The 27,637-nt window shown below is 41.6% G+C and overlaps 1 protein-coding gene across 1 annotated transcript in view; it reads left to right on the forward strand.

Annotated features, from left to right (window-relative positions):
• Positions 1–27,637, forward strand: part of EXOC4 (exocyst complex component 4) — a 497,223-nt gene that overhangs the window by 66,339 nt on the left and 403,247 nt on the right. The window contains exon 7 of the mRNA XM_073652485.1: positions 5,284–5,458. Coding sequence (XP_073508586.1) covers positions 5,284–5,458 — 175 coding nt within the window. The remainder of the gene's footprint in view (positions 1–5,283; positions 5,459–27,637) is intronic.

Below are 27,637 nucleotides of genomic sequence, written 5' to 3' on the forward strand. Positions count from 1 at the left end.
GCAGTGACGGCGTGCTCCTGGATAGCGGGCGCACACTGGAGCCACAGCGCGGCTCCTGCCGCCGGGCGATTGCGTGTGCCCGCTATTAAAGAGCATGAATATTCACCCCCTCTCCACTCCCATGGGCGTGGAGAGGGGGTGAATATTCATGCTCTCTAGTAGCGGGCACAAATGTCGGCAGAGCACTGCTGGAGCCGCACTGCAGCTACACTGTACGCTCGTGATTAAGGGCAATGAATATTTAGTGCTCCCCACGCCCATGGGCGTGGGGAGCAGTGAATATTCATTTTCTTAAGCAGCGGGGACAGTGTAGGCTGCAGTAGCTGCTGCTGCCCCCTGTACCTCTCTCCTCCGCTGCTGCTGCCCCCCCCCCATAACCCCACTACCCACAGCAACAAGACAGTATATAATAGAAGGTTCGGACTATAAGACGCACCCCCCACTTTCCTCCAAAATTTTGGAGGAAAAAATTGCGCCTTTTAGTCCGAAAAATAAGGTAATTTGACAGATACCAAGAGGAGCGAAGGCCCTGCTCACAAGCTACAATCTTTTGTTAATCTGCAGTTTTGTCTGAGATCTGTATTTATTTTGGGGTCTCGTCTGGGTCAGTATTTTGTGATGCAGTCTATGGTTATGTTAGAATTTGTTACTTTTCTGGTGGTTGGGTTGAAGCGTGCCAGTCATTTCTAATAAGGTCATATATTTCAGGATAAGAAGCCTATGGGTATCTGTCATTTACAGACTTTGTCTATTCTTTTCTTTAGTCTATCCCTAAGTCACAATGTCCCTGTGGCTGTTTTCACCAGTCACTTTTATATAAGATCTTACTGGTTATCACATCTTATGATTCTTATTGCTATTGACTGTTCTGCATTGCTGCAAAACCTATTGCCACAGTGGAGGATTTATTCACCTCAATGCACTTACTAATGCCGCTGCTTTATACAAATTACCTGCTGACAAATTTCCTATTATAAGTTACTTTGATGCAATGTTACATGATGAATATTCTTTATGCAGATGAACATTATATATTGGCAAGAATGGTATCAATAGTAAACTATGTCTAAGACCCCTTTCTTGTAAGTTGTGATGAATGATATAATACATTCTCTTCTGAACAGTATTGCTGAATATACTTAATGTGGTCAGAAATATGCGTACACTTAACCATCACACATATGACTTTGTTGGTCATCACTTTCTAAATCCTTGGGAGTTAAAGGGGTTGTCCAGGCATAGGTATTGACGACCTTTATATAACATAGGACATCAAAAGCAGATCGGCACTGGTCCAACACTCTGTACCCCCCACCCATCAATTATTATTTGCCCCGCTGGTGGCTAGATGCAAACAGCTCCATTCAAAGTGTAACAGCCATAGCTATGTGCTGCAGAACAGCTCCATTCAAAGTGTAACAGCCATAGCCATGTGCTGCAGAATGGACTAGTTCAAAGTGTTTGTATCTGTCCGCTATCGGAGCACGTAACAACTGATCAAAGGGGATGCCTGTTGTTGGACTTCTACCAGTTCTCTTTTAATGACCTATCATATAGACAGGTCATCAATATTTATGCTCAGACAACCCTTATAAGCTTATATTCACACACTGTGTTTTATGAGAGGGGAGTGAAAGTGGGAAATGTGTGAACAGAATATATAAAATGTAACTTTTATTAATTAATTAAAAAATTGAGAAGCTAGAAAAAGTTTATAAATTGTGTGTTCATAACAACTTGAATGTATAATGGACCATGTGCTGACCATGTATTTAAGTGTTGGACCACCCAAAAAAACTGATATACAATATACAGGATATCGTAGAAATAGCCAAAGTAAATGAGATAACCAGAACAGCAGAGATATTGGAGGTGTTTAGACAATTTTACATGCACCTATATGCCTCTAATACACGAGCTACAGCAGAAGATATAGAGAAGTTTTTAAAAGAAGCAACTTTACCCAGCATCAGTGAGAGCGACTGGCGGAGACTGGAGGAACCCATTACAATGGAAGAGATTGAAAAGGCTATAGTGGCCATGACGAATGACAAGGCTCCAGGGGCGGATGCTATCCCGAGCGAGGTATACAAGCAATTGGTTGAAGTAATAGCCCCTAAACTGAAAAAAGTTTTCGATGAGGCATTGGGAGGGGGGGGGGGGGGTTCACTGCCGCTATCCATGAGGGGGGCCATAGTATTCCTGATCCCTAAAGAAGGTAAAGATATGAGGTTTGCCAAGTCCTATATGCCCATATCCTTGCTGACGGCAGATGTCAAATTATTGGCAAAAATCTTGTCCAGCTGGTTGGCGAGTGTGATCCGGACGGTAATACACCCTGATCAGTCCGGTTTCATGCCGAATAAGTCTATGGCAATTAATCTGAGAAGATTGTATCTCAGTTTGCCGCTGCCGTCGGATAACGCGGTTCGTAGGGTGGTGGTCTCATTAGACGCGTGTAAAGCGTTAGACAGCATAGAATGGAACTATTTATGGAAAGTGATGGAGCATATGGGATTTGGACCGGTCTATACCTCTTGGGTGCGGCTATTGTATACCTCTCCGACTGCTAAGATCAAAGTCAATGGGGAGGTCTCCAGAGAGTTTACCTTACATAGGGGAACGAGGCAGGGGTGTCCGCTGTCCCCGCTGCTATTTGCGCTGGCGGTGGAACCATTGGCAGAGATGATCAGAAAAGCAACCTCGGTGCACGGATTTAGGTATGGTACAGTGGAAGAAAAGATAGCCTTATATGCGGACGACGTATTACTTTTTTTTGGAGGACTCATGGAAATCTTTGGAAGGTGCAATGAATCTTATCAAGAAATTTGGGACACTATCAGGTCTAGAGATCAACTGGGATAAGTCAAATATGATGGCGGTAGATGGCGAGAGGCAGGACCTGTTGGTGGCAGAAGGGGCACAACTGGCAGTAGTAAAACAGTTCAAGTACCTGGGAATACAGGTGACACTTCCACTATCAAAATATGTAGATCTGAATATAAATCCGCTGCTGGAGAGTTTTAGAGCCAAGACGGGGGACTGGTGTAGACTTCACCTGTCGGTAGCAGGGAGGATAAATTTGATCAAAATGGTCTTGATGCTGAAAATACTGTACAGGCTGCACAATGCTCCCGTGTGGCTACCAAAAAAGAGGTTTCGCAGAATAAATTCTATATTTAGGGATCTAGTGTGGGGGAAAAGGCAACCGAGGATTCGGGCAGAAGTTTTGCAGAGGCCTACGGATGGAGGAGGGCTGGTGCTCCCGAATCCTTGGATCTATTACCTATCGGCTCAAAGCCAACAGCTAAGAAGGTGGAGTAAAATTGGTGGGGAAGGATCTGTGCAGAGAGTACTGACAAGGGTGACTGGAAAAAATCCACTAGTGCAGTGTCTAGAGTCGGGAAGCTTTAGAAGGCTAGGATTGATGTACCCAACACTATCACTAATGCACAAGGTATGGGAAGGAATTAAAAAAATTAGGGGGGTGGAATATCTAACAACTTTTTCCCCCATTTGGCAAAATGATAAACTGCCTGAATTTGATAAAATGGGCGAGTTTAAAAATTGGAGGGGAATGGGAATTCAATATGTTTACCAGCTGCTGGAGCAAAATGTCTTCAGAACATTTGAGAATATGAGGATGGTATATGCGATGCTCACCGCATGTAGCTTCCAACATAGACAGATCAAACATGCGTATGTTAAACAGAGTAAATCGGTTAATATGACAGTTCAGAGAGATATACTAGTGGAATACATTTGTGGGGAGGGAGGAGCCAAAGGGGTGGTCTCAGAGGTCTATAGAGACCTAGTGCATACATATCTAAATAAATACCCTATTAAGGCCAAATCAAAATGGGAGGAAGACATAGGGAGCATAGAGGAGGAGAAGTGGGATTCAGTTTTGGAATGTGTACCGCAGCTATCCCTAAGTGAGCCGGGAAGACGTTCGCAGCTCTTTGTGATACATAGTGTATAAAACCCCCCTGATATTGGCAGGGTTAAGACCGACCTCAAGGTGTCCAAGGTGCCAGGTGCAACAAGCAGGACTCCTTCATATGTTGTGGCTTTGTCCTAGGTTGGCTTCCTACTGGTCGTCGGTCCTCCATACCATAGAGGGGACGTATGGATGTATAATAGACAGGGATCCCTTGATATATGTCCTGGGGTATGTGGAGGAGGTCAAAGTTAATAATGTGTTCAAGATTGCTATTGCCAGATTACTGAATATTGCTCGGAAAGTCATTACGAGGCATTGGATACAGGACGAGCCTCCAACACGACAAGAGTTTATAAGACAGGCGGCTTTTATTATTCAATTAGAAAAATAAATTTATACTAAAAGGAAAAAAGACTATGTTTGATAAGTTATGGAAGCCCTGGAGAGGATGAGTTTATGAGAGTGCTGTTTTCGTTCAATAATAAGGGTTGATTAAGGTGAGGTGGGGGGGTTAAAGATTGTTACTGGTTATAAGAAAAGATGTACAGTACAGACCAAAAGTTTGGACACACCTTCTCATTTAAAGATTTTTCTATATTTTCATGACTTTGAAAATTGTATATTCACACTGAAGGCATCAAAACTATGAATTAACACATGTGGAATTATATACTTAACAAAAAAGTGTGAAACAACTGAAAATATGTCTTATATTCTAGGTTCTTCAAAGTAGCCACCTTTTGCCCCCCCCCCGTGTGCATGATTTGCAACTGTTTGACAGCTTTATTACATGTGAGGAATGTCTATTTCTTACACATTCCTCACATGTAATAAAGCTGTCAAACAGTTGCAAATCATGCACACGGGAGCGATTCAACCATATCACCGAGCAGCTGTAAATACTCGGAGCTCGGCCCGAGCATACTCGGCGAAAGGGTTAATAGAACATACTCGCTCAACACTAGAAATAACCCTTTGAGGGATTTGTGGCCAAAGAATAGTATGCCTGACGTATAGGATATATGATTACATAACGGCTGTGGCGCAGTGTAACAGTAATATACATGTGGCACGAGGACAGTTTCCACCCACACACTAGATCACTATCTTCTTCCAGCCTATAGCCCAAACAGTAACACAATGAGCCCAAGGACAGCACTAATACTCTATAATCAATACATGGGTGTACTGTCCCCAACTTACCTTGCCTGCATTCATCAAGTGCATGGCGACTCTATCCATTCTGGTAGGGATTGTTCAGCTTTATTAACAGTAAAGAAATGGTTCATTTGATTCTAATCTGCTTCATATTAACTTGTTTTATTCTTTATTTCCATCAGGCTTCTTCTGGAACTTTTGGAGCTTCTGTTTGATAAGTTTAATGCAGTGGCCTCAGCTCATTCTGTAGTTCTGGGATATCTGCAGGAGACTGTGACTTCTCCCACAAGTCAGGATGGCGACATTAAACTGTATGACATGGCCGAGGTCTGGGTGAAAATTCAAACAGTTATCCAGGTAAAATTCAAGATTGGAGCTCACGTTCACTTGGATGTTAATGTAGCTTCATAGATATTCTTGTAGGGTAGGGTGACAATTTCCATGTCCGTTCTGATTTAAAGAGTTATCATGGGAAATGCCGAAATCCCAAAAACGGGGTTCTGCAAAATTCCTCCTTGAATGGAGTGAAGGGGCACATGCTCCATTCCCTGTCTATTCCCTGAATTAGCAGAGCACTGTGCTTGGCTTTCTCCGTCAGTTCTATAGTCACAGAATGGAGCAGAGACTCAGCATGCTGCGCCCTACCACTCCATTCAAGATGAGACATTGCAGAACTGTGCTCTTGTGGTTGCAGAGACTTGTTCGGCAAGTTATTCCCTATTTCTAGGACTTGCTATTCTAGTAATAACTCAGTAATGGAGTTTTTCTAAAATAGACTAAAGGGAGCAAATTGCATAAAATATCAAAAGAACCACGAATTACCTGATGAATTTGCATGCCACTTCAGCTCCACCATTTTGATATCAATGCAACGACGTGAACAGACTGATGAGGAGCTCCAGAACTACAGCGGAGGAGGAGTAGGGGATTTGTCAGCTAAGTAATGGTCCTTTTGTTATTTTATGTTATTTACTCCCCTTGACCCAATTTTTTTCCATCTCAGTAAAAACCCTATTTTATTTTTTACATTTGAAGGGAAAAACCAAGGATTATCCATTGAATGAAAATCTTTTCACTACTCCTTTTAAATAGCCTCATTTTTAATAGGATTGATGTTTATTACTGTCCATAAAACGTCATGGAGTCGAAATGTCATAAGTGTTATTACATCTGTGTAGTAATGCTTTCTTCTTGTGCAAAGAAAGCATTAGCCCCGTAATTGTTCAACAGCCACGAAGAAAGAGAGGAGGCGAGACCAGAGTGTCTATGTACCTTGTATACGTGAATAATGAAAGACTTGCTCTTCTTATCATGGAAAATGACAGATTGTGGGTGTAATTTTCTTTTTCAACCTAAATAGGGTACGACAAGGATTAAGCACAAACTGTTATTTACCATATTCCATCCATAACCGTACCCGCAAAATGTAGAAATATGTAACCCATTAATGGATCAGTCAACAGCTTGTTAATTTTCTGAGAGATTTATTTATTTTGCATTTTTCTGAGTCAGAATGAACTGAAAAATAAGTTAAATGACAAGAAGGCAGTAGAGATAGTGTCTATTGTATAGGATGCTTATATTCTTAGTTCTCATTTTTATTATCACAGGTTAACCCCTAAATAATGTTTTCAGTCCTGGGAAACCCTTAAAGGGTTAGTCAAAACCAAAAAGTAAATTTTAATTAATAAATCTTTAAAAACGATTAACTTTTGTAATTCAACTCATGGTAAAATTCCCTACCATTCACTCTATACTGCAACTTAGGGTTCGGTTTATATTACCCACTTCCTATGATGATTTGTTCGAGAATCCCCGGTGCATGATGGGATATGCAAACGAAGCTGATGACTCTTAGTTTCAGGGCGACAAATGAAGAAAGGGGAGTGTCAGAATGTCCCAGCCCCTCCCCTTCGATGACTCTTCATTTCAGGGCAGAAATGGGAGTGACAGCAGTTTCAGCCAGTGGATGATGATCCGTTTACATATCCCATCATGCACTGGGGATTTTTAAACAAATCGTCAGTGGAAGTGGGTAATATAAACAGAACACTAAGTTTCAGTACAGAGTGAATGGTAGTGAATTTTACCATGACTTAACTTAAAAAAAAAGTTATTAGCTTTTAAATATTTATTATTTGAAATTTACTTTTGGGTTTTGGACCAACTCTTAATGCCATTCCTACCTCAAAGAAGTGGTGTAGGAGTGGGTAAAGTATTCTGAAAATCTTCTCCAGTACTATAATTTAGCCCAAATATGTTTACCGCCTTGTAAAACATCTTTGAGCAGGCTGATGTTAGTTTGGCGGGAATACCATAATTGTGTTTTGGGGAACCAATAGTCAGAGCTTAAAAGGAACCAGCCATCAAATTTGTGCTGCTGAACCACGAGCAGCATGAATTCGATACTGATGGCACGATTGCAGCCACAGATGTTTTCTCCTGAAATATTAAGGAATTTTAGAGTAAAATATACTTTGAAAAGGTAGCCAGAGCTTATATGTCTCGGCTCACTAGTCTGAGGCCAAATCCCTGGTGGATTCTACCCACCCCGCTAAAGGTGACTGACAGATCTCTACTTATTTACAAATACACCGCGTGCAGAATTATTAGGCAAATGAGTATTTTGATCACATGATACTTTTTATACATATTGTCCTACTCCAAGCTGCATAGGCTTGAGAGCCAACTACCAATTAAGTAAATCTGGTGATGTGCATCTCTGTAATGAGGAGGGGTGTTGACTAATGACATCAACACCCTATATAAGGTGTGCTTAATTAATAGGCAACTTCCTTTCCTTTGGCAAAATGGGTCAGAAGAGAGATTTGACAGGCTCTGAAAAGTCCAAAATTGTGAGATGTCTTGCAGAGGGATGCAGCAGTCTTAAAATTTCCAAACTTTTGAAGCGTGATCACCGAACAATCAAGCGTTTCATGGCAAATAGCCCACAGGGTCGCAAGAAGCGTGTTGGCCAAAAAAGGAGCAAAATAACTGCCCATGAATTGAGGAAAATCAAGCGTGAAACTGACAAGATGCCATTCGCCACCAGTTTTGCCATATTTCAGAGCTGCAACGTTACTGGAGTATCAAAAAGCACAAGATGTGCGATACTCAGGGACATGGCCAAGGTAAGGAAGGCTGAAAAACTATCACCTTTGAACAAGAAACATAAGATAAAACGTCAAGAATGGGACAAGAAATATCTTAAGACTGATTTTTCAAAGGTTTTATGGACTGATGAAATGAGAGTGACTCTTGATGGGCCAGATGGATGGGCCAGAGGCTGGATCTGTAAAGGGCATCGAGCTCCACTTCGACTCAGACGCCAGCAAGGTGGAGGTGGGGTACTGTTTTGGGCTGGCATCATCAAAGATGAACTTGTGGGACCTTTTCGGGTTGAGGATGGAGTGAAGCTCAACTCCCAGACCTACTGCTAGTTTCTCGAAGACAACTTCTTCAAGCAGTGGTACAGGAAGAAGTCGGTATCTTTCAAGAAAAACATGATTTTCATGCAGGACAATGCTCCATCAAATGCATCCAACTACTCCACAGCGTGGCTGGCCAGCAGAGGTCTAAAAGAAGAAAAAATAATGACATGGCCCCATTGTTCACCTGATCTGAACCCCATAGAGAACCTGTAGTCCATCATAAAATGTGAGATCTACAGGGAGGGAAAACAGTACACCTCTCGGAACAGTGTCTGGGAGGCTGTGGTGGCTGCTGCACGCAATGTTGATCGAAAACAGATCAAGCAACTGACAGAATCTATGGATGGAAGGCTGTTGAGTGTCATCATAAAGAAAGGTGGCTATATTGATCACAAATTTTTTTTGTTTTTGCATGTCAGAAATGTTTATTTCTAAATGTTGTGCACTGATATTGGTTTACCTGGTGAAAATAAACAAGTGAGATGGGATTATATTTGGTTTTTATTAAGTTGCCTAATAATTCTGCACAGTAATAGTTACCTGCACAAACAGATATCCTCCTAAGATAGCCAAATCGAAAAAAAGCCCACTCCAACTTCCAAAAATATTAAGTTTGGATATTTACGAGTCTTTTGGGTTGATTGAGAACATAGTTGTTGATCAATAATAAAAATAATCCTCTAAAATACAACTTGTCTAATAATTCTGCACACAGTGTATAAAGAGATAGGAGAACACCAAGTGCAGATAGTCTTTTCCGATGGACAAATTGAGGTAAGTGAGGGATATAGGAATCTGCTGACCTTTTAAGGGTAGTTTAACCTACAACTGAGAAATCAGGATTTGACAGCTGCTGCAGTGGTTGAATAAATGAAGCCAGAAAGCGTGGTAATGGTTGATCAAGTAGTTTATTTTCTAAAAGTTTCGAAGTTGGACCAGCTGAAGGTGTTGTGTACAGGCACAACACCTACAAAATTGTGGAAAGCCACTGCTCCAGCCCAGTGGCCGGAGGAAATGGTTCTTCCAGATGCATAATGACAAAAATGGAAACTGGCACTTGGGATTTGGTTTTTATTATTACCAATGCATTTCTGAGCACCTTTCTCTAAGAATAAAAACTGCATGATCAGCCATTACCACGTTTTCTGCACTCCTTTATTCAGCCACAGCAGCGCAAACTACCACTACCATCCTTTTCCTACTACATACAAATATTGGGAGAGACCAGTGAGTCAAAAGGATCAGGGTGGGGAAAGCCGGCTGGGATCAGCCTCGGACTACTCAGCTGAGTCCTTGGCCAGTTTTTCAAAGCAAAGTTTAAACCAAAACGTCGCCAGTAGTGTTGCACGAGTATGTTCGTTTAACCCTTTCGCCGAGTATACTCGGCCGAGCACCGAGTATTTATAGAATGCTCGGGCTTTAAGTTTTCGTCGCTCCGTGACCATGATTTGCAACTTAGACAGATTTAATACATGTGAGGAATGCTGGAAAAAAAAGGCATTCCTCACATGTATTAAATCTGTCAAACAGTCGCAAATCATGTCCACGGAGCGACGAAAACTTAAAGCCCGAGCACGCTATAAATACTCTGTGCTCGGCCGAGCATACTCGGCGAAAGGGTTAAACGAACATACTCGCTCAACACTAGTCGCCAGTAGTGTTGAGCATTCCGATACTGTAATATCTGGTATCGGCCGATATTCGCGGTATCGGAGTTCCGATACTGAGTTCCGATATTTTTACAATATCGGATACTGGAATCGGAAGTTCCCATAATGCCTGCGCTCTGCAGTGTCTCTGAAGGATGACAAGCTGGATGGCAGCGCTCAGCTGCGATCCAGCCTGTCATCAGAATACCATCCCAGCGTGGAAGAATTCTCCTGATTGTTTAAAAGCCGGTGGCTTTTTACCGCCCGCCGGCTTTTAAACAATCACTCAGCCCCATACTCGCTTCCCCGCAGCCTCCCACCCCGATCCTCCGCTCCCCTCGCCACCTCCCATCCCGATCGTAAGTTAGGACCGGGCGGGGAGCGAAGGACCTGGGCGGGGAAGCCGGCAATGAAAAGACCTCACCGCCGGCTTTCCCGTTCTGTGCTGCGCTTTCCCGCCGGTTATTTCAAATGAACAGCTGAGGTATCCGCTGATGCCGATCAGCTGTTCATTTGAAGTCGCCGCGGTGCCCTCAGAGGGTTCATGTGAGTTCATGCTTCACTGCATTGCATGAACTCGCATGAACTTTCCCACGGCCGCACAGGTCAGCCACACCTCGCAGACCATCAGCCCGTCATGATTGGTGTGTGCGGTGTCTGTGCGATGTCTGGGGGTGTGTGCGTGCAGGCAGACATAGGTCGATGTGACACTACTACTCCCATCGGCCTGTGTCTGTCCCCCGTCCACTCGTGCCAGCAGGATCAGCTCGATGGGAGCAGTAGTTCCCATCAGCCTGATCCTGCTATTTAAATTGCCCTACTGTGTCCCCAATAAATTTTAAATACATTTCATTGGTGGCCAGTGGTTGCCTAAAATAAATTAGTTTATACATTACCTGTCCCCGCCGATCGCCACCTAAAATAAAGTAAAAAATAAAAAAATACACCTATACTCACCTAGACGCCTAATTCCCCGAAGCCATCGATCTCCTGTAATAAAATATAAAATAATAAACCACAACCTTATCCTTACCCCTCCGTAGTAGTCCATGAGTGTCCCACGATGATCTCCAGTTTAGAGCAGCCACATAGAATGTGACCGCTCTGAACCGCTGCCGCCGCTAGAATGACGAGGACGTAAAGCATAAGCGGGTTAGCCGGAATTCAGGCAGCGCTGCTCCGGTCAGCTCCTTTACGGCCCTGCTGTACCGTGAGAAATTCCCACGGTACAGCAGTGCCGTAAAGGAGGTCTCCGGAGCTGCGCTGACTGAATGCACTCCGGTGACCTCAGTCAGTGGCTCCCGCTAACGGGAGCGGACGTGTTCCCGGCAGTGTGAGCTTACAGCAGCCATGCACAGCTGTCACCATCTCCAGATGTGACAGCTGTGCATGGGATATCAGCGCAGGAACGTGGACAGGTAACTATTTTTTTTTTAGTAAACTAAGAATTAAATAAAATGGTGTGTTTTATTTCAAATAAATTATTTTATTTTTTTCTGGGTGTAGTGTGTGTTTTAGCCTTTGCTAGCTATTAAAATAGGGGGGACCCCACGTCATTTTTTTGGGGGGGGTCTCCCATTAGTAAAGGCTAGGTATTCAGCTGGGGGCTGATATTAGTAGCCTGGGAAGCTCCGTGGGTATTACCCCCTTCCCAGGCTTCAAACATCTGCCCCAGCTGTCTGCTTAACCTCCGCTAGAGACTAAAATTACGGGGAACCCCACGCCAATTTTTTTTTAAATAAATCCTTTATTTTAACACTAAATGACAAGTACAGTAACCAACACTATCACTTTACTTATTATATATGTGACTGACATGTTTCTATCTATTTAATCTATGTGTGATGCTCTATCTTTCTGTTACAAAATTGTCGGGTACCGCAACTGAATTGCCGGCCGGCTTTTTTAAAGAGACGGTGCATGAAAACACTATTATGTTTTTAAATAAATCCTTTACACTAAATGACAAGTACAGTAAGCAACACTGTCACTGTACTTCATATATATGTGACTGACATGTTTCTATCTATCTAATCTATGTGTGATGCTCTATTCTTTCTGTTCTAAATTGTCGGGTACCGGTATATGCCGCTGTTGAATTGCCGGCTTTTCATGTTTCACTGTGAGCACTGTTCCCATCGATTTGGGCAACCACCTCCCCCAATACATTCTACATTATTGTTAGTTGTTTTCCTTCATGTGGAATTAACCTACAAGGAAAGAAAGGGTTTATTTTCATTCCGATATTTGTGTCCCATTGACTTGCATTGGTTTCCGGTATCTGTATCGGCCCGATCCAATCTGATCCGATATTTCCTGATATCGGAAGGTATCGCTCAACACTAGTCGCCAGTCCTTTTCCCATTAATGCTTCAAGTTCAAACAATACCTGGCTGCAATCGCATAGCCAGCGTCTGATTCATGATGCCTGTAAAATCTGGTGATAGGTCCCCTTTAAGAAAACTCAGCAGACACTGGTTGATACACCATCAATTTTTTGTAACTCTTCAAATTTAACATGAAGCAAATGAGGGGAAAAAAAAGTTAGAAATTCCAGATTAACATATATTCTGCTCCCTGTGCCAGCTTGTTGTCAGAATCCATTGATTTCAGTAGAACTGCATTTTTCAGTTCTTTCAATCCGCAGAACCAAATTGCTGTTAGCTGCAATTGCCGGTGTGTTATTAGAGTAAAATCGCTTAGTGTAACACTTTGCTAAGTTGGAGAAATTATCTTCCTGCATGATTTCATTGGGAAACATGGTCAGTAATGTTAATGCTACCTCCACTGCAGGAAAGTCCTTTTAATTTGGGACAGGTTAATGCTTTTCACTGTTTTATCACTAAGCGTGGCAGTAACGGTTTCTGTAAATGTTTTCCTTTTTTAATTAAACCCTAATTTACTTAGAACTGTGTTCCAATGTTCTTAATTAAAGTGATTACTTTTTTCCTCAAGTAATGCACATCGAATACAAATTGCAGGATGTTTTTCAGACAAGCCCAGGTTGTCATTTTTATTATATGCTGCCTCCTTATTCAATTTCCTTCTGAAGATAATTGGCTTTAATGTACTCACCGCAGCACAAATCAAGCTTTCTCTGTTATTTATTGCAGCAGCATTGGCGCTTCTGCTTCCTTAGCTTCCCTGTTTGGAAAGAAAGAGTATAAAAATATGCTGCACCAAAGAATGGTTATGATTTAAAACAGCAGGAACACCTAGGAAACAGATGTCAGATACTCTTCATTCTCTTTAAATTCATCATTGCACTTCTGTAATGAAATACAAGAGCCTTTCTACGTGTTGGTGGCTTGAGTCTTGCCTTCTAAATTAATAGAAAAACCTCCTTTCATCTGGGCGCAGACATTTAACTGCTGTCAGAATGAAAGCTTGAGAATGACGGCTGATCATATTTAAATATACCAGAAGAGCAAACGGCAAGATTACTCATTCTAGTCGTTTTCATTCATGATTGAAAATGCAGACAGATCTTAGTGACTACACTTGTCGATGACCACATGGGTATATGGGTAGCCATATATATGTTTTTGTTGGCATATCCTTTAGACTTTGAAGAGATATGTCAAAAATCTCATGTACATGGATGCCGGCAGACTCAGTGGCTGTACTTTCTTGCCATAAGATCAATTTTCATTCTTTGAGCTGACATTATTAGGCAACCAGTTACCACTTTTGAATGGATTGTCCAAGATTAAAAGGATATGACTGATTTCTTCCAGAACCTGCTTCTCATCTGTTACCGTCGGCTGCGTCTGGTATTGTGGCTCAGCTCTATCGAAGTGAATGGAACTGCACTGCAATATCAAGAACATCCTGAACACAGGTGTGGTGCTGTTTTTGCAAGAAAGCTTCCATGTCCTTCTAATCCTGGAAAACCCCTTTAAATGTTAAAGCAAACCTGTCAGTAGGATTTTTGTAAGTAAACTACAGGCAGTGTCATGTTGGGGCTGCTGCACTGATTAATATGACCCCTGAGGTGGAGAAATCTGTCTTGTGTAATCAGTGTTTGCAGTTTTGAGTTAATGATATGTCTGTGCTCCGGGGCGGGACTGTAGGCAGGGTCTTGCTTTGGTGCTATAGGCCAGATCAGCATGATAAGACCTGCCTACAGGCCACCCCAGCTTCACCATAGGTATCATATTAATCCGTGCAGTTGCCCCAACATGACACTGCCTGTAGTTTACATAGCAAAATCCTGCTGACAGGTTCGCTTTAAGTTCATAGAGTTCAAACTATAGCTTATGTCTAGCTTCAACCTGAAAAACTATGAAACTATACTGGCCATATACATTTCAAGAAAGTTAGTCAGTGGGACCACCAACAATCTAATGGGTATGGAGAAAGAATGCTTTGCATGGTTCATTTCATCATATCTAATCACTATGTTCCCAAGGGAGATGAGCCACTGTCAGAGGTACCTTATTTTGCTTTTCCTACTGGGACCTGAGCCCAGTGTGTATGGGCATAAAGGAGATGTGGTTGTCAGGCATTTTAGGTACATGACTACCTTTAGGGTATGTGCACACAATGTCCTTTTCAAGTGAATCCATTGTGAAACTCGTCTGTTAAAGCACCCAGAGAGCACTAAAATGAATGAACCTAAGCATTTCTATGAAAAATGACTTGCTTTTCATATGTTCAGTCTTTTGAGTGTCTTTTAACCACTTCAGGTTTCCAAAGACGCCAAAAGAAGCGACCTGAACATTCTTAATGAGTTTTTAGTTCTGAAGATGCGCTATACTTCACAATACGAGGCAGTGGGTTGGCTAAAAAAACTGCTGATAGACAAAAAAGTGCTCTGGGTACGAACCGAAAAAAGATGCTTGGGGCAAAAAAAAATGGCAGCATTTAGTGAAGTGTCTTCCTCCTTTGGAAAACTCAGCATGTTCACCTGTGTGTAAGGCTATGTGCCCACGGTGCAGAAATGCTCCGGATTTTTCCTGAGCGTTTCTGCATCTCCATGGCAGAAAAAACGCATGCGGATTGTACATGCGTTTTTCCTGCCAGGGACATGCGGATGTGAAGCTTTCTTCACATGCATTTCCGCATGCGGGTTGACAAGCGCTTTACAAGTGATTTTAGCATCACTTGGAAAGTGCTTGTCAACTTGGTCACACTATATAAATCCACGCAAACGGCATGGATTTATATAGTGTGACCATAAAAGAATGGTAAAAAATAAAAAAATAAATATATATTTATCTTCCGATGGCCCCCGGAGTCTTGATTCGATGCGTCTCGGCTTGCCGGCAGCTCGCGGTACACTGAAGGACCTGCCGTCACATAACTAAATGACGTCAGCGCAGGTATTTGAGTCCACCGCGATCTGCCCGCAAGCGAAGACAAGCACACTGGGGGCCATCAGAAGGTAAATATAATATTTATTTTTTATTTTATTCTTTTTTTTACAGGTTCTATGGTACCCGGGTCCGGAGGAGAGTCTCCTCTCCTGCACACCCGGGTACCATCCGCACATTGAAATGCATGGATTCCGCATTGCCAGATGCAGTGATGCGGAATCCATGCGTTCCAATGCAAGTCAATGGTGGTGAAAGCGCAGCGCTTCCGCAAAATAATTGGTATTGCTGCGTTTTTTTCCGCAATGATAATCCGCCGCGGAAATTTCCGCAGCATGTGCACAGCACATGCGGATTATCATTGGGAAACATGGCAGGCCTTCTACCATGCGTTTTTAAGTGTTTCTGCAGTGGAATTGCCGCTGCGGAAACGCTTAAACGCATCGTGGGCACACAGCCTAAAAGATGTCATAAACACACAACCTATTTCCCTCTACCACTCGGTTCTCATTGTCCTCAGTTCTCTTTTCTCCTGCTGCTGAGATGATTTGTCTCATTCATCATTACCTGTTGATCGAGGAAACAACTGCAGGATCAATAGCGAAAGGATAGTCTGTGTGCTGCAGAACATCTATTAGCTTGTACTGAACTTGACTGCACAAGAGATCCGTTTCTAACTGCACAACTCTGTAGATGCGCAGCGTGGCATATATTTTGTTATATAGTGGATATAAAAGTCTATACACCCCTGTTAAAATGCTAGGTTTTTGTCATGTAAAAAGAAAAAATCATATTGGGAGGAATAATTTCAGAACTTTTTCCCCCTTTATCATCCATAATCTGTTCGATTCCATTGAAAAATAAATAAAAATCTTTTCGGGTGTAAAAAAAAAATAAAAATAAAAAATAAAGAGCTAAAATAATGCGATTTGTATAAATACGTATACCTTTAAACTGTACCCTTTAAATTTATGACAGCATTCAGTCTTTTTGGGTAGGAGTCTGTCCGCATATCACAATTAGAATTGGCAGTCTTTGCCCTCTCTTCCTTGTAGTCATGCTCCACATCTGTCAGACGCTGAGGGCATCTCTGTGTACAGTGCCCTCCACATCTGTGTACAGCACCCTCTTCAGGTCAGGCCATAGATATTGAATTCAGGTTGGGCTCTGGCTGGGCCATTCCAAAAGTCTGATCCGCTTCTGGTGAAACCATTCTTTAGTTGATTTAGAGGTATGCTTAGGGTCATTATCATGCTGAAAGGTGAAATTCCTGTTCATCTTCAGCTTTTTAGCAGAGGCCTAAGAATTGACAGGCAGGTAGATGCTAACTACCTGCCTGTTGTGTCCAACACCGATCTCTGCCAACACAAAGCGGTCACAGACCTCTCCTGTCGACAGCTCAATGGCTTACGCTGACGTCACATTGACAGAGCAGCGGCTTCTCTTCTGCTATGCTCTGTTCATGGGGTGTGACTGCTGACGTAATGCTGATTGACTGCCGGCTCCTCGTTGCCTAACTGCAGGAAGCCAGCTGTCATTCAGCATTACTTTGGAAGTAAAGCCCCATAGAGCAGCTCGGAAAAAGAGCTGCTTTGTTGACATGTAGCAGCTGAATCGCCGGCAGGAGCTGTCGGTGGCCACATTGAGCCTGCTCCGAGTACAACAATCAGGTAGTTGCATCTTTCAGCAACTATCTGCCTGTTTAGTTTTTAGGCCTATAGTTAAAAAAAAAAAAAAAAAAAAAACAACGGTCCTGACTAAACATATGAAGAATGTGAGATTGTTGTCACATGCATTACACTACCAGTACTTGCTGAAATTCCTGCAGCTCCTTTAATGTTGTTGAAGGCCTCTTCGTAGACTCCCAGACCAATTTTCCTCTTGTCTTTTCATAAATTTTTGAGGGACATCCTGTTCTAGGTAATGTCTCTCTTGGGCAAAATTTGAGCCACTTTTGATGATAATCTTCAGTGTTCCATGGTATATTTAATGCCTTGGAAAGATGAACAAATTTTTATGGCAGAACCTCAGAGATCTGTTCTCATTTTTGGCAAATACACATGGAGTGAACACTAATACAGACATATAAAAAGCCCACACACATCAAAACTTTTGAACATGGAAAAGACACATTTATTTCCCCACAAGTCAGCTTGATCTAGGGGAGCTTCTTTATTCTTGGTTGAGTACAATGTGTACCTGAAAGATCAAGTCTGATCATTTAATGAGGATTGTTACACTAGTTGATTTTGCCTTCCCTTGCCAAATATTCTATGCTATCCTTTGGCCTTTAGTTGGGCAGCACTGGCCAAGGCAACGTCTGCATATGCAATACCACAATTTATTAAAAGGAATCTGTCACCAGGTTTTTGCTACTCAATCTGAGAGCAGCATAATTTAAAGGCAGAGACCCTGATTCCAGTAATGTATCACTTACTGGTCTGCTTAGTGTAGTTTTTATGAAGTCATTGTTAATCAACAGGAGAATATCACTACAGGACTAGTAAAACTGCTGCCATGTAGTCCAACCCCACCCTGACCACTGATCGTCAGTTTTCTATTAATGCATAGTGTACACTGAAAGCTGCCAATCAGTGGCGCGGGCGGGTTATACAGAGCTCAGCATTCAGAGAACTGCAAGATCTGCAGCAGATTAAAACAGTTTTTAATCAAAAACTTAACCTGTTAGACAGCTAAGCTCCTGCTTTAATAGCCGGCATCAGAGGAACCTTCGATCCTAACCTTTTAACCCTTAGATGCTGTGCTGAAGTCAATAACAAATGTGGAACGTAAGTGATTCATGTTGGGGATGGGCCCACTCTATAAGCCCATGAGTGCCCCTCATTGCGATCACAGTGCCGATGAGTTGCCGTTGCACCTGGGAGCCTACAAATGCGGCAGGGCAGTCTTTGACAGACTGTTGTGTATATAAGACACTGCAGAGAAAGGCAGTGTGCTAATAGAAGGACAGTTCTGTAGCTGTGAGCTGCTCTTGCGTAGCAGATCATATTAAGCGGACAGATCTGCACTGAAGTGTAGAAAATCTGCCTTCTTACAGTGGCACAGACTTACTTCATCCATTCTTTTCTTGCCATAGATTCAGGGAATCATCAGTCACTGCACACTGACTTATCCTTTGCCTGGCTGGACCTATGCGTAGATCACTGAATCACATTGGGTCTCCTGTTTTTTTTGCAGAGTGGTAGTAGACTGGCAAACTGGCATTAGCAGCAGAACACCTCCTGCCAGTTCCTTGCTGGCTGAGGAGCGCCTAATTGCTCACTGCCTACAGTAACCCTCCTTCTGGATAAACATTGCCTTTCATATGTCTTAACTCCTCATCACTAAGGCTCTGTCATTTTGCTTGTGGCAGCCAGGCTGACAGATTGCAGGTCCGACATGCCCTCTCCTCTGCTTTACATGCATGGTGACAGAGCGTTTAATTGTTACTCGGCTGCAATGAATATTCATGGTTCACAGAACAACACAATTAAGCGCTCAGTTGTCAGCGCAAAACTCACCGTGGCCTTTTGGTGAATGAGACCTGGTAGAACTATCAATGAGCCCGTGTAATTCAACGCTAGGGATATGGAGAATGACATACTAGGTAAGAAAACATCCTGCGCTGGGAATAACAATGAGAAATAAGGGGTTTTCTTAATAGAGTGTACAGAATGCGCATGAATATATGCACTCTCATGCTGGAACTGTATTATAAGCATATCCCCAAAAATTAAAGTGTAAATCGTATCATTGATTTTCTAAAATGATAATGAGAGGATCCCTACTCCCTCCTCTCCATGTAATGGAGCAAGGGTTAGGCTAGGTGACCATTGCACGTGTGCACTTAGACTATAGGTTATGTCAGGAGCATTTCCCAATGTACATTGTACTGAGCACATATGCCTCCATTCACCAGATGAAGGCCAAAGGTGGCTTCTTTCAGTCTCCAGTTGGCCAGCATGTGCCTGCTTAACATTTAGCTGTATAGCAAAATGCAGCAGACTGTGCTCACCTGTATAGCGGGCTACAGTAAAGAAATGTCCACCATGCGGTATGCTTTTCTTTAATGTGGGTTCCTATAGTGGATGTATACCTCGGCATTCACTTTCAGTGTATATAGACACATGTTTAGTGTTTACAGCAGATTTTTCTACTGAAAAAAAACAGTGTTGGTATGAAAACCGCTGCATATAATTGCGCATTCGGATTTGCTGCTTTTTTGCATGCATTTTTGCCATTCATTTGAATGGGCAAAAAACGCTGAAAGAATTGACGTGGCAGATTTGAAAAAATGCTTTGTAAGTTCAAATCTGCAATGAAAAAATAAAGAGCATGTGCATGAGATTTCAGAAATCTCATTTACTTTGTTGGTATTGTAAAACGCTGCTTATTTTCATCTGCAAAAATGCATACAAAAAAAGCAACAAAAACGCCACATGTGAACGCACTAGTAGGCACATATGCAGCCGGCAGTGGGCAAAATGTAGTTTGGGCCTAGCTGAACTGTGCTGATCTTTGTAGACAACATCCCGCTCTCTATCTCGCTGAACAAGAACATGTTCACTGCTTGTCCAGAGGCCTATCCGTGACAAGTGGTTTCACTTGGGAGAGAGAATTATTACTTCTCTAGAATTTTGTGCACAAATCTATTACTTTAAAGTATACTCTCACCTTTTGTACAGTATTTTACAGTTTTATATAAGTTAATTCCTCTACATCAGTGATGTCTAACTCAAATACACAGAGGGCCAAAATGAAATACTTGCATAAAGTCACAGGCCAACCAGTATACAGTATAATGGGCCCCACATAGTCCTCCATACAGAATAATGGGCACCACATAGTCCTCCATACAGAATAATGGGCCTACATAGTCCTCCATACAGAATAATGGGCCCACATAGTCCTCCGTACAGAATAATGGGCCCACATAGTCCTCCGTACAGAATAATGGGCCCACATAGTCCTCCGTACAGAATAATGGGCCCACATAGTCATCCATACAGAATAATGGGCCCATATAGTTATCCATACAGAATAATGGGCCCCACAAAGTCCTTCATACAGAATAATGGGCCTCACATAGCCCTCCATACAGAATAATGGGCCCCACATAGTGCTCCATACAGAAAAATGGGCCCCACATAGTGCTCCATGCAGAATAATGGGACCCACATAGTCCTCCATACAGTATAATGAGACCCACATCGTCCTCCATACGGAATAATGGGCCCCACATAGTCCTCCATACAGAATAATGGGCCTCACATAGTCCTCCATACAGTATAATGGACCTCACATAGTCCTCCATACAGTATAATGGGCCTCACATAGTCCTCCATTCAAAATAATGGGCCCCCAATAGTCCTCCCTACAGAATAATGGCCCCACATAGTCCTCCCTACAGAATAATGGGACCCACATAGTCCTCCATACAGAATAATGGGCCCATATTGTCCTCCATACAGAATAATGGGACCCACATAGTCCTCCATACAGTATAATGGGCCCCACATAGTTCTCCATACAGAATAATGGGCCCCACATAGTCCTCCATACAGTATAATGGGCCCCACATAGTCCTCCATACAGTATAATGAGACCCACATAGTCCTCCATACAGTATAATGGGACCCACATAGTCCTCCATACAGAATAATGGGACCCACATAGTCCTCCATACAGAATAATGGCCCCATATAGTTATCCATACAGAATAATGGGCCCCACATAGTCCTCCATACAGTGTAATGGGACCCACATAGTCCTCCATACAGAATAATGGGCCCCACATAGTCCTCCATACAGTGTAATGGGACCCACATAGTCCTCCATACAGTATAATGGGCCTCACATAGTTCTCCATACAGAGTTATGGGCCCCACATAGGGGTGGTGGTTCTGGTGTTGCTAGCCAAATAAAAGCACCCTGCGGGCCAGAGTTTGACATGTAAGCTCTACGTTTTTTGTTACAATTCCTTTGCTTTTAGGCAACCACTGGACATTGTACCATATTGCGATACAAGGGATGCATTTCACGTTGGTTTAGTTTTAGAGAAGAGGAAATGACAAAGCCTTTGTATTGCCCATTTTCATTTTCCTAAAATCCTGAACATTGGCAGCTTTTTTTTAATGGATAACCTTCTGGATTTATGGCTCATTTATACATCTATGAATTATGTGCGTGTTCTATCCGTTGTTTTCACAAGCGGAACACGTATCCATTAACGTCTATGATGCTATTCTAATGTCTGTGTTTTTTGCAGACTGTATTCACAAAAAATATCACAGAGACGTCTGTTTTTGATCAAAATTATCCACCCAAGTATATGGGTCTATGAAAAATTACTGACAACACAGGTGGCAATCTGAGTGATGTTTGTTTTTACTTTGCAATTTTTCTTTTCGTATGAGAAAATCATTGATGAAACACTGACCAAATACTGATGAAACTTAGATCCAAAACACTGATGGAAATCATACATACAAGATAAATCGCTGACAACTGAATGAGACCATAATGGGATAGTTTAGAAACAGTTTTTAAAGAATATCTATAGAAAATATCAGAACAATTGAATAGAAATTGTGGTTGTGTGCTGGTTACATTGTTTAATTTCAGCATGTACTGCCCCGGCATCCTTTATATACTTGTAATGTAGGAGATCTTTGCTTTCTCTGCAGCGTCCTGCCATTCTACAAAGATTGAAGTGTCACACCAGAAATAAATGTATAAATGAATCACAAAATGCACCGACTAAGCATTTCAAAGCAGTCAGTTCTGTAATTAAATTTACCAGTTTTTACTCTTTGACAGACTGTTTTTCTGAATGGTTTTGCAAGGGGCTGTAAGCCAATAGACAAGATAATGCTCTAATATGTTGTCTCTGCCTCCTAATATCCCCAATTGCTTTCATCATGTTCTTCAGAGGTATTAGTAAAAATCAGCTCACATAGGTCTCCGCTGTTTATCCCTTCAGAGAAGCTGTTAGCACAGCTTGTAGTGGCATGCTGCCTGATCTCTCCTGTAAAGTATAGCGCAGTTATTCTGCCATTTTGGCATTAGACCACTTCAAGCTTTGACACCTAACAAGATCCCTTTCAACCTCTAAAGGGGTCTTTCTCATCCCTTTTAGTATTATCTCCACTGCTTTGGATACTCTTCTGTTTGGTAACAGATATCCAGGTTCTGGTGCATGAAAGGCCCTATAATCGCATAAGCTGAGCAGCAGGCTCACCATGGGATTAAGCTCTGCTTCTAGCTGCTGCGAAGTACATCTCATCTTTTCCTTGTAGACTTTAAAAGATGAATGTAGCTTTTCATGCTCCTGCTACAATCGCAGGTTACTTGCATCATCATTGCGTTAGATGAGAATGTATAGTTTAAAAAAAAAAAACATTTAGACTCGTACAGTAGTAGTGCGAACAGAGCTGTAGAAAGGCAAATAGAAGCATGTTTACTTGGAAGGCTATGGACACTTTTGACATGTTAAAAATTTTTTTACGTAAGTTGGTGCTTAGCTTAATCCAATAAAATAGTAGTAAAATTCAGTCTGCAACCTTCATTCCTTCATTTTTAGACCCCCTGATATGCAGTTTTCAGTTTGATCTTGATTTTAGAGTGTCTCTCCCAGTAATATAGGCTGGATGTTAAGTCTGTGTGAATCCTGGGTGATACTGTCTTAATTAGGTCATATATCAGTACCCATTCTATACTCCACATATTTGCTATTAACCACTTCACAACGAGACCAATTTCCATTTTTACATTTTCGTTTGGTCTTCCCCTTCTTCCCAGAGACAGAACTCTTTTATTTTTCTGTTCACATAGACATATGAGGGCTTGCTTTTTGCAGGACGAGTTGTACTTGTGAATGACACCATTCATGTAGTGTACTTGAAAACGGGAAAAAAAAATTGTGAAAAAAACCCAAAACACTGAATTCTGACAGTTTTTGGGAAATGTTTTTACAGTGTACATTTTTTGATAAGAATGACCTCCCAATATGATTCTGCTCATCAGAATACAGTGATGCCAAACATGTCCAGTTTTTTATCATTTTAGTGGTGGAAAAAAAAACCCAGAAGTTTGCAAAAAAAAAATTGGGGGTGTTGTCGCCATTTTCCAAGACGCAAAACGTTTAAATTTGAAATAGATGTGACGTTTTGTTTGCTTGTTACAGCATTATTTGTGAGATTTGCGTTCTTTAATTTTTTTTCATTTACGGTGTTTACGGATCAGGTTAATTATTTTTATATTTTGATAGATTGGACTTTTCTGAACGCAACAATACTACATATGTGTATTTTTATTTTTATTACGGTATCTTTATTTTTAGTGGGGTGATTTGAATTTTACATATTTTTTCAACCTATGTAGGTTCATCAAGTTCAACCTTCCTCCACCAATTATACATTTTCTCACAAATTTCACTATAACCAACAATGTTATGTGTATTGAGGAAATCATCCACCCCCTATTTAAAAGCTGTTATAGTGTCAGCTATTAATACCTCTTGTGGTCATGTGGAGGTTTCACCAATTTAAGATACACCAGGTAACTGCTCTCCTCCAAATTAAAGATGTCCGAGTGCATGCAAAGAAGCTAAAAAAACAAATTTGCTTATCTGGTTGAAAAACTTCACTCAGACTGAACCACGCAAAATGGCATACTTTATTACGTAGACATGGGGTTAAATATCATTCTCCTTCTAGGTGGGATTAGTAAAATTCATTGCTCTTTCTGATAACTCGGCACACTGCAATTTGCTCATCCATGTATCTCTTGGCCTCAGTAACGCCTTAGGAATTCTGATGGGAGGGGTGAAGTCGTCTCTCAGCGCCATCTTTGCCAGCTCGACATGAATCTCTCTGTTATCAGCCATGGACATTTAGTTGTTCATGCCTACAATAAGAACAGAAATTGTTAGTTATATATTCATTAACTATTAACATAATCCATGTACATATACACATTTGCATACATACATACACATAGATTATTCCATCATCTCTATATTAATTCACACTGATTAGGTAATCTATTAAAATAAACTAATTGATTTTCTATAATATATATTTTACCTTGACAGTCGGGTATTCCACAGTCTGACTGCTCTAACTTTAAAGAACCCTTTCCTGTTTAGGTGCCGGAATCGCCTTTCTTCCACCTGTAGTGAGTGCCCCCTGGTCCTTATTCCTTCTAAAGACCATACTAAGCCATGTGCCAGTCCTTTGTATTGACCATACATATATTTATACATATAAATTAGATCTCTTCTGAGGCTTCTTTTCTCTAAGATAAACAAGCCCAACTTTTCCAACCTCTCATCATATCTTTTTTAAAATGTGGAGCCCGAAACTGGATCTCATATTCTAGATGTAACCTCACAAGTGATTTAGAAAGGGGTAACAATATGTTGGGTTCGCGGGATTTTATCTCTCTTCCTACACATCTTGTTTGCTTTTGCAGCTGCCACTTGACATTGAGTACTGCTGCTCAGCTTACTTGTAACCAGAATACCCAAATCTTTCTCCTGTTCTGTAGTCCCGAGTATACTCCCATTTAATGTATATGTAGCAATAGGATTACTCCGTCCTAGGTACATTACTTTTACATTTATCTACATTAAAACTCATCTGCTAAGTGTTTGTCCATTCAGTCATCTTGTCCAGATCGTTCTTCAATATCATAATGTCAAGATCAGATTTTAATATCCTACATAGTTTGGTGTCGTCAGCAAAGACTGACACTTTACTGTCAATCCCATCCCCAAGGTCATTAATAAAGCGGTCAAAAAGAATCGGTCCTAGCACAGATCCCTGCTGCACCCCACTGCTGACTATATCCCATTTAGATAACGCACAGTTTGACGACTCTTTCCTGTCATTTAAGCAATTCCTTACCCATCTGCATATAGTTCCCCCAAGTCCTTGCTTCTGTAGCTTCAGTATAAGTTTGTGGTACAGTGTCAAATGCCTTTGCAAAGTCCAGATAAATCACATCACCCGTATTACCAACATCCAGATTTGCACTTACCTCCTCATAGCACCCCAACATATTAGTTAGACACGACTTCTCTTTCATGAATCCGTGCGGATTTTCATTTATTATATTATTCTCTGCGATATGTCTCTGCAGGTCATCTCTTATAATGCCCTCAAAAACTTTGCACACTACTGATGTCAGACTTAATGGACGGTAGTTACCTGGATCCTTATTACCTTTCTTAAATATTGGTACCACATCAGCTATCCTCCTATCCTGTGGCACCTACCCTGTTACAAAAGAGTCTAAGAATATGAGATCCAGCGATCTGTCAACTACTGAGCTCAATTTTCTCAGTATCCGTGGATGAATGCCATCTGGGATGGGGGATTTGTCAATTTTTAATTTGCTCACATGCAGGCGCACTTCTTTTTATGTTAAACTAGTTGTATCAGGTGGTGAACTTTGATTTTTGCCTTGTTGTAAGATCCCTGGAACATTCAGTACATTGGTGAACATGGATGTGCCTGTTTAATATCTCAGCCTTTTCTTTGTCCTCTATAATTATGTTGTTATTATCGTCTTTTAAAGGGCCGATACCATCTTTTTTTGGCATTGATGTATTTATTTAATGTCGCTGGCGATTTGTTTCTCTGTAGATAACTTTACTAGCAAGATTTCTGTTTTAGATCTTTATACTCCTGAAATGCTATTTCTGTATTTTCAGCCATCGAGATTTTGAATGCCCTTTGTTTTTGTTTTATTAAGCTTTGTACTGTCTTATTTATCCATATTGGTTTCTTTTTATTCCTTGACATTTTATTACCAGAGGGTATAAATTTTCTACGGGATTCCAGTAGTATTTCCTTAAACCTGCCCCATTTACATTCGGTATCCCCATTTACCATGACATGGTCTCAGTCTACACGATTAAGCTGTTTCCTTAATTGGTTGTAATCCGCTTTCCTAAAGTTCCGGGTTTTGCATTTCCCCTTTTGAATGTTTGATTGAAAATTACATTGAAAATTACCGTATTATGGACACTTCTTCCCAAATTCTCCCTGACCTGTAGATCTAAAATAGTATCTGGTCTATTTGACAGCACCAGATCCAGCAGATTACCTCCCCTGGTTTGTTCATCTACCAGCTGAGAGGTAATTGTCTTGAATTGTGGATAAGAACTTGCAGCTTTTAGCACAACTGGAAGATTCTATGTCAAATTGAATGTTTGGGTAGTTAACATCCCCCATAATTAGGACCATATTATTATTTGCTGCCTTTTTTAATTTGTTGTTGCATTTCATCCTCTACATGTTCAGCTATATTAGGAGGCTTGTAGCAAACTCCAACTAGCAGCTTTCCATTATTTCCGTCCCCATGTACATTTTCTCCCTACTGACTCTACATTGTCACAGCTCCCCTTGTTTTCTTTTCATTTCATATATTTTAACTCTTTTTTACTTTTCTTAATAGTCCTCTTAGGGGACTTGAAGCTTCGATCATATGATCGCTTGTGCGATACACAGCGATGTCAAGGCATCGTTGTATATCCCAGAAATCACAGTCTCCTTTGAAGCACGACCAGAGGCAGGGTTTCAAAGGAGTTCTATAATGACAACCATGGAGGTCTTCAACAGACTCCTGGGTATCATAGCAACCCATTGGCGACCCGCGATCACATCACAGGCGCACCAATGGGCACATGGAATAACCCGCCCCCATGCCAACTCATGTAAAGTGCCGCTGATAGAGATTGACAGTGGCACCGCTCCACTCGCTGTTAGAGGCAGGTCCAGTCTATAACACGGAGCCATGACCTGCCACTTATGGGGCGGGCTAACCCTGTGTGCCCGCCCCATACACCCGCTTGCACCGTACATGTACTGCAGATGTTGTGAAGGGGTTAATATACTTTCCTCCTTTTCTTTAACTTGTTTTATCTGCTCTCCCTTAAACTGTATATACTAGGTTCCCTCTCTACATGATTTAAATCTCTGCTGTTATCTAACAAGGAGCAAAGGGAGGGCAAGAGGAGAAAGAGCTGTCAGAAGCCAGAACTTGGATTTTTACATTATTGGAGACCCTTCAACTACATAAAGTAGACTCTCTGCAGCAGCAAAATGGTAGAAAATCTTTAATGAAAACTATGTA

Source organism: Phyllobates terribilis, unplaced genomic scaffold (assembly GCF_046119375.1).
Source record: "Phyllobates terribilis strain yellow unplaced genomic scaffold, ASM4611937v1 Scaffold_11__3_contigs__length_659146591, whole genome shotgun sequence".
NCBI lineage: Eukaryota > Metazoa > Chordata > Amphibia > Anura > Dendrobatidae > Phyllobates > Phyllobates terribilis.